This window comes from Podarcis vaucheri (genome assembly GCF_965113315.1).
Source record: "Podarcis vaucheri genome assembly, chromosome: Z".
Classification (NCBI taxonomy): domain Eukaryota; kingdom Metazoa; phylum Chordata; class Lepidosauria; order Squamata; family Lacertidae; genus Podarcis; species Podarcis vaucheri.
In genome coordinates, this window is record NC_138758.1 from 25,983,187 (window position 1) to 26,003,542 (window position 20,356).

General features: G+C 44.7%; 1 protein-coding gene across 5 annotated transcripts in view; it reads right to left on the minus strand.

The window, feature by feature from the left end:
* Window positions 1–641: 641 nt before the first annotated feature.
* The window catches only part of COL4A6 (collagen type IV alpha 6 chain), a 175,449-nt gene continuing 155,734 nt past the window's right edge, over window positions 642–20,356 (minus strand). For all 5 annotated transcript variants that reach the window (XM_082208639.1, XM_082208636.1, XM_082208637.1 and 2 more), the window contains 10 exons: window positions 20,068–20,139; window positions 19,156–19,281; window positions 17,925–18,041; window positions 16,686–16,847; window positions 13,829–13,927; window positions 12,160–12,306; window positions 8,990–9,106; window positions 7,393–7,584; window positions 5,834–6,120; window positions 642–4,347 (listed from right to left, as the gene is read on the minus strand). In XM_082208639.1, the coding sequence (XP_082064765.1) occupies window positions 4,087–4,347; window positions 5,834–6,120; window positions 7,393–7,584; window positions 8,990–9,106; window positions 12,160–12,306; window positions 13,829–13,927; window positions 16,686–16,847; window positions 17,925–18,041; window positions 19,156–19,281; window positions 20,068–20,139 (1,580 nt within the window). In that variant the 3' untranslated portion in view covers window positions 642–4,086. The remainder of the gene's footprint in view (window positions 4,348–5,833; window positions 6,121–7,392; window positions 7,585–8,989; window positions 9,107–12,159; window positions 12,307–13,828; window positions 13,928–16,685; window positions 16,848–17,924; window positions 18,042–19,155; window positions 19,282–20,067; window positions 20,140–20,356) is intronic.

The window sequence follows — 20,356 nt, forward strand, 5'->3', positions numbered from 1 at the left end:
CTGCACGTAGCACATTTATTTCTCATTAGCACTTTGCTTGTTAGGTTAGCTGCTTGTGTAAAAACAATGCTTTGGGCAACCATTATGAGCATCTTATTATTCCATATGGGTCTAAGCATCTACTTTGCCTTTACAAATGAAATCTGATGAGAACTACACATTTGTGCATTGAGAAGCAAGTATGCTGTTTCTTCACATATGTTTGGCCTCTTGTTATGCAACAAGACCTAATGAATTGGTGCTGAGTTACAATTGTAAATACTTACCTCCTGAAACCATCACCTGTGCAATCAGGGAGTGTGAATCTGCTAGAGGGTGGTGTGTCCCATATAAAAAAATCATTGTGTGGTTCCATGTGAGAGAAAGCTGCCCTTTGGTACTTTTGTAAGGAAACAGCACCTGCTGCTAATCTGGAGGGTAGGTAGCAAAAGTCCCCTAGTGATCTCTCTCGTGATACAACTGCAAACTGATTGATTTGAACACTCAACTGTTGAATAAAGCTCCATTAGATTTATGTCTTGCACCAAAACTGGCATCCTGTTCAGAAAAACTCTGAAATTTACTGAGAAGTTGGGGAGTGGTGAAGAGAAAGGGACAGTGTTCATTCAACTGCATAAGGAAAAACAGCATAACTCACAAAATTGGCATATTTGTGTTTTATGGCTTTTTCGATAAAATTAACAATGGAAAATACAGTCTGTGCCCTAAAGATGCTTTTGACAGTGTATTACAAAAATAATCACACTTCTCCCCCAGTTGAAACAAAAGAGAACCCGCCATGGCTTAAGCAGTAGAAAAGGTTAATCTAACATCTACTCGAAGTTAAGTGTAAAACTAAATTGTTTTATAGTGTATATCACTTTGGCACCAGCAGTTTCAAGGCTACCTCTGAAAGGCAAAAATCTGTAAATGTGCTCTAACAGTTGCAAACCTGTTGAGTAACCAGTATATAAATTTTCTCATTTTATGTACAGTACAGCACAAGAATTGGAGAAAACCATGAAATTTCACACATATGTCTTTAGATTCCACAAAGAAAAATGGACGTTTTCACTCAAGACCCATAAAGCACCAGTGAATACAGAAGTCATTAACCCCCAATGACCTGCTCAAGCATGCATTCCTATTGCAAATGGTACAGAATCATGATTGATTTTGAGCACTGTCAAGTGTAAGGGAGGTTGAGCTTTTAGACAAAGTGAATCTTTATATGCACCACCAGCAGCCTGCCTGGTATGATCAGGGGTTCATAGAGACCCGGGATATAGTGTGATGTCATCCCATAAAGATTGGTACATGGGTTTTAAAACATCTGAAAATGGTCTTCAAGATAACCGGCTATTCTGTTTAAAGTGTAAAACTCAGTAAAAATAGAGCACCCTAAAAAATAAATGAAAAACAAACGGTTTGTTCATCTTAGAGGCATAACTATTGCACATGTTTTTAAGTCCCCTATGACCACGAAATACCATCCACATATTGTAGACTATCACAGATTAATCCAACACAGCCTAGGCTATTCCTGTGTCACAAGCAGAAAGCAAGGAACTTTGCATAAACACCTACAGGAAAATATTAAGACATTATGCAATGAGAAGACATATTTTACAAAATGGCCAGAGGCTTCCTATAACTGCTGCAAATGCATGGTAGAGACCATTAAAGCAGATTAGGAAGTGAGTCAACCTGGATCCAGTGTGAATCCATGGCAGAGCTCAAAGCACATGCAAAGCAGATAGCTGAAGAATGTGACCTTAAGTGCAGGCTATACTATATTATATGCTTAATTAAACCAGCAGGAAACATTTAAAAAGGTCCTCATTTTGCAGAAATTTGCTGCACACAATTCTGCACAATTGTTCCCATGCAAAGGTAATTCTTGGAGCCATGCTAGAAGTTGCTTCTCTGCTCCTACAGGCACCTGCAGTCTGTGCTGTTTCTGCTACAACAACCTGTCCCATACTCTGACCTCCACAACCTAGGGCTGAGAGGGAGAGGCAGCTGGTTGTGGGGCAGTGGTGGTGCCAAGCCTGAGACTGCAAGTGTATTATCACCTGCCACTGCCCTGTCTCCCTACTGATGGGGAGGCAAGCCAGGTGGGAAACAAGAAATGTTTTTGGCTCAATGAAGCCAAGCTCAGAACTCCCAGCATAGCTGCCACCCCAACAGGCAACAGCGGCAGACCAGCAATGAGCAGGTAGGTCAGCAATACTGGAAATTGCATGGCAGCCCAACATTGTTGCTGGCTTTCCCCCCTCTCTACTGGGCTTTCCAGTGCATTCAGAGGCAGCCTGGAAAGGATCAGTAACAGTACAATGCAGTCTCAGGCTGTTTTAACTTTGCAGATATCACCATGCACTGTACCTCCTGCACTGGAACAGCCTCCTGCAGTTGTTTCAGTGCATGTGCCTGCCTGCATGTGCCAATCAAAAAATCTGTACAATGTAGTACCACTAGAGTGCTTTGATTTTGCAAAGGCTTTTTACAGTTCTAAGTAATACAGCACAGGAAACTACTCAATACACCTGCCTCTTTGATATATTCATCCAGAATCCATTATTGCCCAGTTTGGATATAATATTCTCTGCTTACTAAACTGAGTTATGCATGCAACTTCTGACTTCGTGGTATGTCTTTGCACTGCCCTCCCCTTCCTAGATGCACCACATTTGAAGGTTTCCTTTGATAATTAACTACAGTTTCCTGCTATGTTTACAAAAGCTGGAAAAGAGAGTCTGAAACCATGGTGTGAAGTTGGGTTCAGATCCAGGTTTGTAAAAATAGTGGTCCTGCTTTGGATGCAACAGAAAACTATGGTTAATTGATACAGGAAGTATTCAACTGCAGCACACTGAGAAGGAAGGAGGGAGTGGGGAAGGAGGGAGTGGGGAGGGAGGGAGGTACTTGCATGAGCAAACAGTGTGCATGTCTCAGCTTAAGAAGCAGATATGAGTAATGTCTGAACAGGGCTTGTAAATTTCGTTACTCTGATTTGCAAAAGATGGTGCTCTAAATGAGATGTAGGTGTGAAAACACTTATTTTTGCTTCAGCTGCCTCACCTCTTTGTAGCACATCAAATAGCAGGGGAATGCTGAGAAATATTTCCTAAACTTTTATATGTAAACATTACACAGGGAAGGATAATGTGTCAAAAGTGTGCCCATCACAAATTTCTCCACCAAATGCATATTTTAAAAATGCTGGCTAATTGCTAAAGCACCTGAATGTATAGCTGCAACATAATGACAAATCCTTCCATTTTTTAACTGATTTAGTAGTTTCAATGACTAGTTAAAATTTATCATTTCAGATACAATAATTGATTTGTAAGACGTTTGGAGCTTGTCTTTTATAAACTTGATTCTGCCTATGTCACAGGTACCTTTTCATTGTTTCATAAGCCTCAGACCCGATCCTCATGTTACAGTAAGAGCACACTTGTGCTTTCCCTATCATGTTTGAAGCAGGCACTCATTTTACAAGTTCATTTGTTGAATAACGTGCCAGGCAGCACTTATGACCCTCTGCTCCAGGGACCTGGACAGAACAATTATTTATAGTTGCTTCAAATATGATATTGTGTGTTTATGTAGTCATGTGCCTGCTCACCTGTGGTGAGCAAAATCACATTGACGGGACCAAGCTCTGACAAGCTGGGGTGGGGGTTTGCTTCTAAAATAAACCAATAAGAGGCCTGACTATGGCTGTTACAGTCAACATCTATGGCATTTGTTGAACCTTTTTTTAATCCATAACAGCATGAGAAGCTGCCAGGAATGGCCAAAGCTCTGAAGAGGAGAACGTTCTCCAAAATTCAACAGGTCCTATTAAAATCTGTTTAGTATGTCAAAGAGAGGGCAGGAAGTGGCACCTAGAAAACCAGAGAAAGGCCTCCTGAGGTAGCCTTGAACAGAAGAAGAGAGAAATATAGCACCATGTTCTGTAATATAGACAAGGGGGCCCCAGAGGTTTTCGAAGTGATTTCAATGCCATTACTGCAGCCGGGGAAGATTGCACATCCCACAGTCTCCAGCACTGCAAGACCTCAAGTCCCTTATGTTGGCTCTGACCAGTTCTGGCCTTTGCTACAAGTTCTTCATGCAGACTTGGCATCGACCAACTCGTGTCCGGAGCTGGCCTGCCTTCAGAGTCTCGGAGATGGTAAAGTCGGCAAACTGCTGGCTCTGCTCAACCGTCGTCAGCCAAAAGCTGTACTTGTTTGAGAAGTAGTGGCAGGTCCCTCGGGCACCATTACATTCGATGAAAGGGGTGGCACGGAAGTCTTCTAGGCAAGAGCCGGGGGAGACGAGAGACTGGCCGCCACCTTCAGCTCCAGCTGCAGTGTGCTATAAGAAAACAGTTTCGTTAAAGAAACTCCCACAGCAGGGATTGGTAGAGATGAACAAAACGCTCACAGTTCTGGTTGCTGCAGAAAACAAAATCATACCACGAGGGAGGACCACAGATCAGTGGCAAAGCATTTCCTTTGCATGAAGAAGGTCTCAGGTTCAATCCCTGACATCTCCCGTTAGGGCTGGGAAGAGACTCACTGACTGAAATCCCAGAGAGCCAATGCCAGTCAATGTTGACAATACTGAACTAGATGGGCAAATGGTTTGACTCAGGGTAAGTCCCCCTCTTATGTATTTATGGTATCTTGCAGCAGACGGAGAAGGCCAAGAAGAGAAAGAGATGTTCAGTTCTTCCTTTTGCTCTCAGCTTCCACCCAACCTGTAGGTCTCATGTCCATGGAACCAGGAGCAGGGACTTGCAGGGCAGGTGGTAGCTACAATTTGCAGGGAAGGAAAGGGGGAAACAAAGGGATGGAGGATCTTTACTCATCCTCTACCCTGCCTCCCTGGGCCAACACAAGCACCAGCTGAACCCCTTATATACACTCATGTGTACATATGCTCAGTCACACATATACACAAACTTATATGAATGCAGGCACTCACATATTTAGGTCACATCCGCACCAACCATTTAAAGCACTATTATGCCACTTTTACAACCCTGGGGAATCCTGGGAACTGTGCTGAGCATTGCAGCTTTGTGAGGTCAGTTTTAATAGTGCTTTAAGTGGTTGGTGCAGATGTGACCTTACTCTCCAGTTTCATAATTTGTTCATCTGTTGTTGCTGGGGTTTTTTATTTCCTGAGATTCATATGCCACTTGGTTGCAGTAAAACATCAAAGCACTTTGCCGAAAGAATGAAACAATAAAACCATCCGTTAAAAACAACTCTTTTGAAACATTAAACAAATTAATTAATTAAAATCACTGATGAGCTAAAAATCAGATTTAAAAACACATGCCAACATTCTAAATGTCTGCATAGGCTTACCTAAACAAATGCACTATAAACTGGCCTGAAAAGAGTACAGCGGTACCTTGGGTTACAGACGCTTCAGGTTACAGACTCTGCTAACCCAGAAATAGTACCTTGAGTTAAGAACTTTGCTTCAGGATGAGAACAGAAATCGTACAGCAGCAGCGGGAGGCCCCATTAGCTGAAGTGGTGCTTCAGGTTAAGAACAGTTTCAGGTTAAGAACGGACCTCCAGAACGAATTAAGTTCTTAACCCGAGGTACCACTGTACAGTGAAGGTGCCTGCCTGGTGTCCATAGGCAAGAAGTTCCCAAGTGGGTGGGGTGTTTCTACTGCCACAGTGAAAGATCAGTTTCTTGCAAATCGATCTAGCCTACCCTTGTCTACGCTGCCTGGCAGCAGCTTTCCATGGCCCCAGGCAGAGAGAGACTACTTTTTAAATGGAGATTCTGCCAGGGACTCAACTGAGTGCCTTCTGCATGCAAAGCAAGGGACTCTTACCATGAGGAAGGAATATCCAATCCAGAGGCTACGCCAGCCTTCTGGGCACTGAGGGATGGTGATGTCCTGACTGTGAACAGCCACAGCCTGGGAAGGAGCTTCGCATACTGAGCAGCGGCTGATGTACTGAGAGATCTGGAAGCTGCTGACGGGCATCATGGGGATGGGAGCTGTGGTGGAGAGCCAGTAGGATTTGTCATTGCGGCTGGCATAGTAGCAGACCTCATTAATGTTGCAGTAAATGAAAGGCATCGTGCTGAAGCGAGGCAGGCAGGAGCCGGCAAAACCTACAGGGGAGAGGCAAGAGAAAAAGCATGGCAGTCAACTCAGAGCGTCAGGCTCATTCAGATGGCCTGTTTATTGAATTCAAACCACACACACACACACACGCTGCTGAAGGGCACATGACTGTAAACGAATCAGCATATTGATTGCATTAAGTTTGCAATAAGATAGACAAAATATTTGTTGCAAAGTAATGCAATGAAATGCTCTAAGCAGCAGACAAGTATCATTACACTTGCAAAGTATAACATGTTTCAGGGATAGGAATATGCCAATGTTTATTAATTGTTTTCATCTGAGGAAGATTTTCGAAATAGGACCTTATCTGGAAACTTGTCATCGGCTGTTCAGCACATTTTTCGAAACAATAACAACTTTTGTGCCAAATGCTTCTTTGTAAGCCTTGCTGAGGTGTACACTTTGCAATAGTAACACTATTTTGTCTATCTTAGTAGGTTGAGCTACGTCTTATAATCAATATATTGTTTTGTTTAGTCATGTGCCCTTTTATGCATGTGATTCTGTTTGTTGATGACTAGCGGAAGGAAAATCTGAACATATAACATCAGTTATGGAACTGAATTGGCTACCAATTAATGACTTCCGCTATGCTTTCACCCTCTGAACACCCCCAAAAGCAAGGACAGGTAAGTAACAGGCCTCTTCTACCTCGAGGTTCACCTGAGCGAAGTTGTACCCAGTGGCGGAGCTTCATGCTCCTGCACCGGGGGGCGGAGAACAGGTGGGGGGCTGGTGCGTGTCCTGGGGGCATGATGCGCTGCCCACAGGGGTGTGGTGTGCCTCCTGCAGGGGCATGGTGTGTGTCCTGGGGGCGGGGCATGCCGCTTACAGGGGCATGGCGCCCAGCGCAGGTGGGGGGGAGGACAGCCATGATGGCACCCTACCAGGACCACGCTGATGGAGGCGATGTGCTCCCCACGCACTCCTCTTCCTCCACCAGTGGCCATACCACCAGTGGGAAAGATGGGAAGCAGGGCCCATTCCATCGTTTTTGCCAAATGCCCAGCTCCATCAAGCAGCTCCCACCCCTGAACTGTGCCAGCTGCTCATTACAAAAACAACTGTTTTAGGAATTGGTGTCTGAGTTTGATTTTCCCCTCTTCCCTCCCTGTCCCTTTCCCCTTGTGTGTCATGGTTTTTCTAGATTGTAAGCCTGCAGGCAGGGACTGCTTTGTTTTAGTGGATTGCATGTAAGACATTCTGGGAGCCTTTTGGCTTCTGAATAAACAAACAATCAATATTTGCCTGCTTACCAAGGTCCTGGTTGTGAGCCTTCTCCTGGCCCTCCACATACAGCAAACTGTAACCTTCCCAGAGCTTGTTCATCCCTACAGGGCATGGCGGGATCTGCTCCGACTGGCTGTGCTTCACCAACGTGTAGCCGACCCCAACGCTGCGGCCTGGCATGCCAGGTAAACCAGCAGGACCAGGCTTCCCAGACATTCCTGGGGAGAAAAAGAGAGAGGTTGGATCCTGGCCATGAGTGACGTAGTGCCAGCAAGATTGAGGCTGTCATGGATGAGGAACTCCTCTTCCTTCTCACCTACTCAACTAGTGCCAAGATAATAATTTTGAGGGCCAAACTACATCAGAGATGCTCTGATGGGCACTATAGTGGTTCCCAATGCCCCTGAGTTTCAGCCAGCCTTTACAAGGGACCAGAGTTTCAGTTTGGTAGACCTTGCCCTGTGGAACTCCCTGCTGGTACAAGTTCAGCAGGAACCATTCTTGCCCTTTTTTTTTGCAGGGGGTGTCTCCTAAAAACAGTGTTATTCACACAGGGCTTCTGCAGTGTGAATCCCCCCCACCCTGCCTAGAATTAACAGATGTTTTTATTGTAAGATTGTATGGTGTACACCATCTTTTATTTTTATGAAACTGTGGTTTACAAATAAACAAATACACGCTACACCTAATGCTTACGTGCAACATTGCATTTTCTTCTTCTTTGGTTAATTATACATACATGCCTCCACCACTGGCAGAGAAAGGGGTGTGTGGTGGTGTGGCCCACCCCAGGTGTCATCCCTGAAGGGGGGTGACATCACCACCCCGCCACCCTGGGACGCTTGCCCTGCCCCTGTGGGCGGCTAGCCCCGCCCTGGGTGCACAGTATGCGTGCTGCTCCAGGTGCCAGAGCATTTAGCTCTGCCTTTGGCCCCCACAGCTGTTTTCAGAACTGCAGCATGAATGCACTGGAATCCTCCTTTCCCCAGACTACCCCACCCCAATAAGTTCTCCTGCACAACTATGAGCATGACAGATGCATGAGAATGCTCACTGGGGCAAGACAGTTTGAGCATAACGCCAATCCTGGACCAACTGCACTGGCTGCCAATTAGTTTCTGGGCCCAATTCAAAGTGCTGGTTTTGACCTCTGAAGGTTTTCATGTCTCAGGACTGCAATACCTCAAGGACCAGCTCTTCCCATATCAGACCCTGCTATAATCATCAGAGGCCCTTCTTTGTATGCCTCCTTCCTCCATGAGAAGTCCGGAGGGTGGCAGCATGAGAATGGGCCTTTTCTGCAGTGGCTCCCTTTTGTAGAATGCCCTCCCCCGGGAGGCTCACCTGGTGCCTTCATTATACATCTTTGGGTGCCAGGCAAAAAATTTTCTCTTCTCCCAGCCCTAATTAAACCATCTATGGCTTTTATAACTGTGGGAGGGGGAAGTTATTCTTTTGTTTGTTACTATGTTAGGCATTTTTGTGATCCTTCAAAGAATGGTGATATGGAAATTTAATAAATCATAATAATAAATGATGGATATTGTAGTCCCATAGGCTGGAGGGTCACAGATTTCTCTTCGCCGCCCTAGACACTAAAGAGACAATGTAAAAAGCATTTACCTTCAAATCCTGGTGGCCCAGTACTTCCTGGAGTCCCTGGATCTCCAACTACACCAGGTGACCCTGGCAAACCATTGACTCCCATCTGGCCCGGTCTACCTGCCATCCCTTTGGGTCCTGTTATATATATACATAAATAGCTTGTTAAGTTGTTTTTTTCTCATACCCCTGTCTTCAGTCAAAACAAGAGATCTATGTCATGATGAGTAAAAAGGTAAAGGGACCCCTGACCATTAGGTCCAGTCGTGGCCGACTCTGGGGTTGCGGCACTCATCTTGCTTTATTGGCCGAGGGAGCTGGCGTTCAGCTTCCGGGTCATGTGGCCAGCATGACTAAGCCACTTCTGGCAAAACCAGAGCAGCGCACAGAAATGCCGTTTACCTTCCCGCCAGAATGGTACCTATTTATCTACTTGCACTTTGACGTGCTTTCGAACTGCTAGGTTGGCAGGAGCAGATGAGTAGGGCCAGCTTATCTTAACCCAGAGGTGGGGAACCTGTGACTCCAACTCCCATCAGCCCCCAGCTAGCATGGCCAATTGCTAGGGATGATGGGAGCTGCACTCCAACAGCATCTGGATAGCCACAGGTTCCCCACTGCTGCCCCAGCCTTTCCATTCAATGCAGCTTAGCATAATAATACCCAGGACTTCTAAAATGTCCACTTTATGAACATCCTTGCTGGGCAGAAGCAGAAGCGGCATCTAGACATGGAACATTTGTGCGAAACCAACACAGGTTTAAAAGTGAGTTCTGGATGTAGGTTTTCTCCCCAGCCCTTTCCCAACACATGGGGAAATCGTATGAACTTTATGCCTCCACTTAAATGGCAGATTCCAAACCACAGAAAATAAAGCCAAGTTCCTATGCTGTAGCTTTCGAAACTAGGTCACACTTATTAGAGGGAAGAGGTGGGCCAAGTCAAAACTGTCTGCATTTTTAACTTTTTTAATTTATTTCTGATGGATTTTGCTATACACCGATTTTAAAATGCACCATATGTATGTTGTTGTTGTTGGTGTGTGTGTGTGTGTGAGACTCAGTAACCCAATATTGCATTTGATGTTTATGATCCATAGACCAAATAAACACAACTGTGATTAATTACTCAGTCTCTGCAACCTTTTTACTTGGGAGAGAGTGGCTTAGAGGGAAGAGATAAGAAAAAAGTAGACTTCTGGGGTTGACGCGATCTGGGAATGGCGGATTCCCTCCGAGCTCCGGAGGGAATCGGCTCAGCAGGGGACGGGTCTTTGCCGTGCCGGCGACACGGGGACCCTTAAAACCGCAGGCGCGGCATGCCTGCGGACTGAAGACTCGGCGGGTGCCTTAAGCGCCCCCCCTGATTCGCGAAGAGCCTTTTTAAAGGCTGCGGAGGGGATACGGGGGGTGGCGCGGCACTGAGAGTCCATCGCTACCTCTGCTGAGCGAAGCCGCGAGCCATGACCGGAGAGCGCTGACTTCCTTCCTTGAAATTCGGCTGAAAAAACAACCCGTGAGTAATTTGGACTTGGCTTTTAAGAAATTTATCCATTGAATTTGAGACGATCGGGGGATGTGCTAAAAGGAAGTCCGCACCCCCTACCTTGCAGACGATCTAGAGCAACGAAAAAAGAACTAAGCTGGAGTGCCTACCCTGTAAAGGGTGAGTTTTAAAAAAGACAGTAACTTCCAAGATTTGGAAATTTTGAGCAGGAGAGAGGAGTGTTGGATGTTTTATGTTCTGTTGTAAACAACCCCCCCTCCCGGGCCCGGGAGCGTCCTGCTTTGGAGCTGGTTTAAGAAGTGCAGAGTTTGACAGCTATCAAAGCTGTCAAACGGACTGTTAATAGTGGAAAATTGCTACCTAAGTTACCTCTGGATTAAAAAGAGTTACAATTGATCTAAAATTGTTGGAAATAAAGAAACAATAACAAGACAGAGGACTGTTGGGGAAAAGAATACTAAGTAACCAGATTCCCTCTAGAGGGAATTCTGTGGAATTACAATGGCTGTGGATGGAAAGATACTGGGAGAAATCGAAAGGATGTTTTATTTGGTTGGAATCTTACAAGAGCAGACTACGGCTATGAGTGAACAATTGATGACCTTGACTTCTGAAACAAGTAGTCCTGCTGAATGTAAAGAGGACCTCAATGAGAAAGAATCCACAGCTGAACCAGAAATGATAATAAAAGCAGAGGAGAAGACAAAACAAGAAAGAGAAGAAGTGATGTGGGAAAATACCGAGCAGAAACTGACGCCTGTGGAATACAAACAAGGAGATTATTGGAGTAAATCTACTATAAATCCACGAAAGATCCAGAAGACGAAAGTGGAGGCCCTGGGAGTCTATGAAATTAAGGAATTTAAAATAAAGAAATATAATTGGGGCCTCCACATAGACTCTGACTTTGATTACCTTCAAGATTCATGCCTTGTGGAAACTCCTCAGCAGCTGTTTGCAAATATGGGAAGAGACTTTGGATTGATGGTGAAAGAACTCTTTCGAGATGTGACGACTGGCATAAAGGGTTACCAACAAGACCGGCGGAGAGGGACTGAAAGAGACTGGAGGGCCTCGGACGTGAGGAACCCGGGCTAAGAACTGTTATTTTGGACATGCTTTGGGAAGGGACGCAAACCGGGGATGGGAGGGGGGGGGGGGAAATTAAGTTCTAACAACACTCATGACTATGTGATTTGGTTAAAAAGATCATTATTCAAGACAAAATGGGAAATCGATGGAAGGGAATTGAGGTCCAACTTAGAAAAAATTAATTTTGTTTGCTTTTATAAAAGGATTAATATTAGGACAGGGAAATGCCAATTTGCTGACATAAATTTGGAAATGGGGATGCAAGGGAGGGGGTAGGGGGAAGTCAATGACCAGGGTTAGGAAATAATATCTTTGGGAAAGTATATATGTTTGTTGTTGTTTTCTTTTTTTTTTCTTTGTTTATGTGTTTATTTGTTTTTTGTGTTTTTGTTTTTGTCTATATAAAATGTGAAAACCCAATAAAAATTTTATAAAAAAAAAAGAGATAAGAAAAAAGTAAAATAAGGAGTCAAGTGGAAGGGTAGGTTGTGAATCTGAGAATCTACTCTGTTGAGGCCACTTATATGCTCCTAAAATAAGGACACAGGAAACTGCCTTATACTGAAGGCATCCACGTAAGGTGCGTGTTTTACCTTGTGGTCCAGTCAGGCCTTGGAACCCAGTATCTCCATTCAAACCAGGGATGCCATCAATTCCTGGCAGACCAATTAAGCCTGGAGCAACTTTGACTTCTTCAACTTTCTGCACAAGACCAGGAGCCCCTTGAAGACCAGGAAACCCTGCACATGATGGATAGGAGAATGACCTGCCTTGATTATCAACAGATGGCGGTGAGAAAATATATCACATCACAACCCTAGGCGCCCTCCCCTTTACCATCAGTAGATAAGACTGTACAACTGGGATGCTCAAGAGAAACAGGAATAATAATATGGAGAAGATGCAGAACTTTGGAACTCCCTTTCTTGGGAGATTCACCTTGTCCTCTCTTTGCAACCATTCCTCACCCCACCCCTTTAAGGGACCCCTGACCATTAGGTCCAGTTGTGACCGACTCTGGCGTTGCGGCACTCATCTCGCTTTATTGGCAGACGGAGCCGGCGTACAGTTTTCGGGCCATGTGGCCAGCATGGCTAAGCTGCTTCTGGCGAACCAGAGCAGCACACGGAAACACCATTTACCTTCCCACCGGAGCAGTACCTATTTATCTACTTGCACTTTGACGTGCTTTCAAACTGCTAGGTTGGCAGGAGCAGGGACCAAGCAATGGGAGCTCACACCATCGTGGGGATTCGAACCGCCGACCTTCTGATCAGCAAGTCCTAGGCTCTGTGGTTTAACCCACAGCGCCACCCGCGTCCCACCCCACCCCTTTAGCTTCAGTCAAATTGAGGGGGTGGGGAGAGACATTAGATGTGTGTTTGCTCAAATGTTCTAAACTTCCTCTCTTGCAGTGTGGTTCCCAAGCGGGAAATGCCCAAGGGAATTTCGCATATGGTCAGGCCCCACACACAGATCAATCCTGGTAGGGATCTGGCCCCGTGAAGCAAAAAGGTCCCCCACTTCTGTTATAGGTATTCAAAATGAAGCTTAAATATAACGCAAATTACAAATAAAATATCCAAATATTGCACCTCCCAAGAATCATTCGGACATGATGGAAAGAACAAGGTTTCTGTCAGCTAGTATAAAGAATAGCAGTGAAATCGGATCACAGCAAGAGGAAACTGAAATGGGCAAATCTTTCCTGAATTTTGAAAGCCACAAGAACAAATACAGATGTTCTGTTCTATGCCAATAGCCAAGTCTTTCTCTGCTGATCTTCACACAGCCAAAAGTAGCAACATCTGCTCACAAGAGGGAGGTATAATCAGGATCGAGGGAACTCAAAGGTTTATAGAAGTGCCAAAAATATATTCATGAAAAAACATGCCTTAAAAGGGCTGGGGGGGGGGGAAAGCAAAGAATTTTATTTATTTATTATTATTTTGCGGGGGAATGGAGTATCCTGGAAAAGGGCATGGCTGCCTGGCTGGAACCCTGAACAGGAGCATTCCGCACCACAACCTTTTGGTCCTTCCTGTAAGTGACATATTTATCTTGATCGGATGAGAGGAGCTAAACTAAACAAAATTCTGAAAACTCAGTAAGAGGCCCTAACTACTTCAAACCAAAATCTTATTTTTGGCTAATCATGTAACAGGCAGCATAACAGAGAATCTATAACATTCTCTTATCACGCTATGTTTTGTTCCTTTCCCAAGGTCAAGTGCATCTCCCATGAAGCTGCTTGGCGCTTACCTCGACGGCCTGCTTCACCTTTTGGCCCAGGGAAACCGGCATCTCCTGGAGGACCATCTTTACCTGGCATTCCCATTAAACCTGGGTCACCTCTGAAGCCTGAGAAGATACAAGAGGTATAGACTTGCTTCTGCAACCAGACTACAGAAACTGATACTGGCAATCACATGAGCACATTAGTAAGAGAAAACCAGGCTATTTTGTTTTAGAATAGCATTAAGCAGCTTTCCGCAATCAGGTGCCCTCCAGTTGTTTTAAGACTACAACTCCCATCATCATCAGTCAGGGAATTGGTGGGAATTGTAGTTGAAAGCCGCAGCCCCAGCCGCAGCCCCAGCTGCAACCCCAGCCCCAGGTTGAGGAAGCTGGTACAGTGGTACCTCGGGTTAAGTACTTAATTCGTTCCGGAGGTCTGTTCTTAACCTGAAACTGTTCTTAACCTGAAGCACCTAAAGCACCACTTTAGCTAATGGGGGCTCCTGCTGGTGCCGCACCACCGGAGCACAATTTCTGTCCTCATCCTGAAGCAAAGTTCTTAACCCGAGGTAATATTTCTGGGTTAGCGGAGTCTGTAACCTGAAGCATCTGTAACCTGAAGCGTATGTAACCTGAGGTACCACTGTATATCAGTTTATACTGTTGCTCAAGGCTTTTCTAGGGCAAATCTGCATGCTTTTATATTTTCATTATGCCTGTCCTTTGATTTAAACAATCTTTCCAATTTATTTTATTTTTGGTCTGATTCTGTTCTCTTTCTGATTACCACTGATGTGTTCACTGAAGCAAAATTTAAGAACCTATTTTCATATACCACCTTTGACATCAATGGGGTGAGAAACCAGGATACAAATGTCTTCGACAAGCAAACACTGCAGAACTTGCTGAATACAGAGGTACCTCGGTTTAAGAACAGCCCTGTTTATGAACTATTAGGTATAAGAACTCCACAAAACTGGAAGTAGTGTTCCGGTTAGTGAACTTTAACTTGGTCTATGAACAGAAGCCGAATGGTGGAAGGGCATAGGCGGCGGGAGGCCTCATTAGGGAAAGCGTGCCTCAGTTTAAGAACAGCTTTGGTTTAAGAACGGGCTTCCGGAACGGATTAAGTTCATAAACCGAGGTACCACTGTATATGCAAATGGAGCACATATTATTAAAAAAATTCTTCTCCTCTTACTTATCCTTAAGAGAAGTAAATAAAAAAACCATCAAAACAGTAGTGGATTACAGTAATTAAAAAAACATCAGAGACTGGGATTACGTAAAAATTTACTTAGCTGGTGAAGCAAACATGGAATCCACATTTTCTTTAAAAGATATGACAGCAACAAGGTGTCTGTTTATTTCTTATGTGGAAGACTATTCAAGCTTCGAAATCAAATTCAGGTGCCTACATTTCCTCCCCAATTAGGATACATGTAGCACAGGTAAATTCTGAATGATATAGTTAATTGTGCTAGCTCTCCCACAAACATTATATATTAAGGATTATGATATGTACTTTTATTCCTTTATCAATCTTATAATTTTTTTGCCTACATCTTAAAAACATTATCCCTGGACAAAATCTGATCCTTAAAAAAAAGTAGCTGAGATGGTGGAAGTAATTTCCCACACACTAGCAGTTGCAGAAGCTTCATTCTGATCTTCCAGCTTGAACTGCAACTTTGGCAACTGCACAGTGAAGGGGAAAAAAATAAAAGAAAAAAGGAAGACCCAGAGAAAAATCATAGGGGCTTCAAATGCTTGCATCTCCTTTGAGGTTAGCATCACCCTGCCCCAGGAGCTCATTTCTGGAGCCCAAATCTGGAGTCACTGTCCCAAGTTGAAGCTAAATGGGGATATGAATTCCAGTCTCCTAGGTCCTGGTCTACCACCTCACCATGTTAGCTCTCCAAGATTGGACACTCAGTCACTTTGAGAGAGCTCAACCACAGCCATATGCAAAGTCCAGCTGCATGCTCCCCCCTCTTCTATTAGCAAGTGTTTTCCAAAGAGAAAAGGAGGAACCCCAATTTCATATGGAAATTCAACATTTTATACACATATTATTATCCTAGGCAGAACTGCTCTTTTTGCAGAGAAGCTCTGTCCTGGCAGTGTCAGCTTTTGCTGTAAAAGACGAATATAGAGAGCATTTCTCTCAGCTCCGCTGTCCTATTTAACACCAAACTCAAGAGATGGAAGGATCTACCTAACTTCCTACTGACTTATGCTGCAGAACTTTTCACTTATTTGGGGCGAAAGCAGAACTGGACTGGGCCTGTTAACGCTGTGAACGTCTTAAAAGCATCTGCCTTTACCCCAGTGGTGGGAAACTGGCCCTGGTGCCAGTTTGGTCTGCTAAGCCATTCCCTCCACAAACTCACAGCCACCTGACATTGCAGGACAAACCATGACAGGGAACCCCAGTGGAGCTGATCAATCAGTTACAGGGAGGCCCTTCAAACTTTGATCGCTGTCAATCATCCAATGACATTATGGCATCAGGTGATTTATAAATGGGATGTATCACTCACTTGTCACTGTTCATTTATTTATTTAGATTCCCTACCTGCCCTACATAAGATTCCTGGACAGGTTGGCCCATGGAGTGTGAGGGAATTAAGTTAGATTAAGTTCCCTACTTCCATTTTTCAAAGTTTCTTACACACACACATTTTGTTGGGAGCTACACAGAGTAGTTGAAGCAACCCAGTCACATGGGCAGAATATAAAACAACAGCAACACCACCACCACAATATCCTTTTCAATTTACTGACCATCACAGCTTAACTTGGGCTTAAGAATGACTAGAAGGAGAAAGCTGTAAAAATAATGTAAATGATAATCATATTAATGAATGTAACACTGTACCTTTGAATCCTGATGCTCCCGGGACTCCGCCCAACCCAGGGGAGCCCGTGTCACCTTTGAAACCTTTTAGTCCAGGATGACCAGGGAGGCCTGGGTCACCAGTAACACCTTGGTTGGAGGCCGGGCCTGGTGGTCCACGTGGCCCAGGGGGACCTGGGAAGCCTGGGGCAAACAGGAACAAGCAAAGGTAGCTCAGATGTTGGTCTTCAGCCTTGGGGTTCTCACCAGACCACATCCAAGCCAACATAAACACTGCAGCATCAATATGGCATCACTACAGACTGTTGTCAAAAGGGTGCAGGTTATTGTATAACTGAGAGGAGACCCTTGCAAGTAGAATCCAAGCTTACAACCTCTAATATGGTTGTAGGATTTTTTAGAATGAAATTTTTATCACCCTTATAACCACAGGGGAAAGATAGCCCTTTAATACGTAGGATGGTAGGAGGATCTGAATATCAATTAATATTTTGTGCACTTGTTCCCCCCCCAAAAAAAAACAAAACCCTTGTTCTTGTACCTAAAGAAGAGTTTGCATTTTTACTCTTAGGGTTGCATCCACTGCTGGTCGTACTCAGAGTAGACCTGCTGAACTGAATGGAGATGACAAACTTAGGCCCATTCATTTCAGCAGGTCTGCTCTGAGTGGGGCTCAGCTGCAGACAATCCTTAATCAGCAGCAATAGTCTAGTAATGAAGTATGATTAAGTGGTTTTTAAAAACTGGTATTTATACTACTGCTTTATTGATGTAACTTTGGAAAAGGCTTTTATATTGTCTGAATTATATCTAATGCACTGGATTTTTTTTAAGTAATGAAATTACAAGCATAAATGTACAATAATATATTTCAAAATAAGAAGTGCTTTTATTTTTAAACATATTATTGTACACTTATGCTTGCAATTTTGTTTGCTGCCTTGAACTGACTTGGTTCGTTCAAGCACTTTTGCTATAGTAGTTCAATTCATTCTGCAGTATATGCATTAAACAGCATATGCATTCTGCAGGTTAAATGCATGCAAGGTCATTATTCAACCTAATTTGCGTACATTATGCTGATTATAGAACTTAAAGCCTTTGGATCCAGCTTTTGGGAGGTTGTATTCCTGAACTGCAGGATTCCACCACACATTCTGGCAGATTCTCCTGTCAGGGCTTCGCTGGTGCTTGATTAATGTGTCTCTCTCCTTCCAGTTTAATTTCTAAAGCCAAGCGGTCGGATTCCCAACTCCATACCTGGTCTACCATCTTCTCCAGGAAGTCCAGCATCACCGGGTCTCCCAGGAATTTTTGATGGAAGAGAGATGCCTGGAGGCCCTTGCAAACCAGGAGGACCCATAGCTCCAGGACGACCTAAAGTGACATGGACAAAGATTAACTAGAAAATATGAACTAGGGGCTGCGTGATCTCGCTCACTTTGCTCACCAACACCATCCCCTCGCCTAAACCACTGCTCCCCCTCCCTCCTTGCCAAAGCTACCACTACCCTGGCCAAACCTCCACTTGCTGGCCTGCTCCACCAGCTGGCCTGGGCTACCCAGCCACTCATTTACTGGTCTCAGTCACCTGCCAGAGTCTCTCGTTCACTCTCCCTCACCCTCCAACGCTGCAGCTATGGCTCAGCAGCTCCAAGAGCCCTGTTTGTTGTCATGCTGTAGCACGTAGCACCACCGGTTGGCAGCCACGCAAACTGTGGCATGGTAACATCCTTAAGAAATCATTTATTATATAAAATACGTATCAGATATTCAATCAGAAGTGGAGCATGTGGCATGGAGCTTAACGTGCAATGTCATTTGTTATCACAAAAAGCTTAGCTATTGTTTTTGGATGATTAAATTAAGTTGTTTTATTTTTATCCCATTGCTTTAAGGCAGAAATATTTGCCACCATGGTCTCCACACATACACACACACTCTCTTCTATATATAATGTGCTTTTTTCTGGGAGGATGCAGGGGTACGCATACCCCTAAACATTTTGTGAATCTAAGTTTGGCCTCATTGAGGGGCAGCATTTCAATATGCGTAGGAAAATGAGAGTACCCCTAAACATTTTAGATAAAAGCACTGTGTGTGTGAACATAACACTTTTGTAACTCTTACAAGAGGGATGGGAACCTGTATACAAATCAGGTGTTGGATCATAGTTCCCATTGCTCCCAATCCTTGGCCATGCTATTTTAGGCTGATGGGAGAGTGATCAACATCTAGGAGACGTTCAAGTTCCCATCCCAGCCTTACAATGATAACTGCACTGCAGTTGTAGTGGGGGGGAGGGACTGAGAGAGGTTTGTGTTAGGCCAGCTTCCGAGTTCATGGCAGAGGTGAAATATGAACCAGGGACTTCCCAGTCCATAGCCCATTATCTTAACCATTCTGCTGCACCAGCTCTCAACACTCCTCTTCTAACTCATGGTCTCTTTCAGCTGCTGTTTATGATCTCTTTGCGGTTGCTGTTATTTACCCAAGTCTCCTGCAGGTCCCTTCTGTCCAGGCAAGCCTGGGGGTCCAATTTGAAAACCGGGAACGCCTTGTTCTCCTTTGGCACCTGGCATTCCTGCAGGCCCTGGAAGTCCAATTTCACTCAGACCTAAACAAGGAGTGGGAGGATGAAAAGCAGGTCAAAGCAGCCCATTAAACGCCATCAAAGAACCCACCCCCCCGCAATCGGTCACACAACACTTCTCCCCTCCTCTGCTGGGGGCACAGTATCCTGCTCTGGCACTTAGCTGAGAATGTTGGCAGTGCAAGGAAATTTAAACAGACCACAAAAATTGTTGCAGAGAATGGAATTTCCGAGAGGGCTAAATAAAAGTATACCTTAATCTCATCGCTGTGATATTTAGAGATTTGGGTATAGGTTGCGGAGATGGCAAAGGCTCCTTTAGGAATCGGCTGTCAAAGGATTTGAAGTGGCCACATCCCCTCACAGGCAACCTTTGGGGGGGCAGGGGGACACATGACAGCAGTGGTTGGGGCCAGAGTCAAAAGTGGGCAAGGCAAAAAACACGACCTTTACCTTTGTGCACCAGGCTACGTCACACACACACAGAAGTCAGCGGTTTCTGCAGGTGCACACATACACACTCACTCCCCTCTCCCTTCCCTACCCAAACAAGCAAGACAAATCGCCCCAGTCTCAGGACACATTGCAGCCAGACAAAAGCACTCAAGTGAGGCTGAAATGATGGGCCAAGAAGGAATGTGGGAAGGGTTTCAAGAGCCAGAGAGAGACATGGAGGGTCACATTTGGCAGCCCTGAGGTTCCCCATTCCTGGACCTCAAGGTCCACAGGTGGTCTTGGAGATAACTACCAAAAGATGGAGCAGGTGCCCACGTCATTAGGCGTCTTCCTAGTCTGTTTCAATTTATTTACCTGGTGTTCCAGGTGAGCCCTTTGTGCCTGGTAAACCATTTAAGCCAGTCAAGCCTGGAGAGCCAGGGAATCCTGAGGAGATATTTGGAAAACACTGAATTGAGTAACAGGAAGCAACTGAGACACTGGAGGAAAATTGGTTTATTTATTTGAAGATTTATTTGCCCTGCCTTGTGAGCCAGTGGACCTATAGCAAGGCTTATAGTCACCTTTAAAGATACAAATGGAGGGCGCTTTCAGACAGGCGTTTTATTGTGAGCATATTCTACTACATGTTCTTGACACAAGA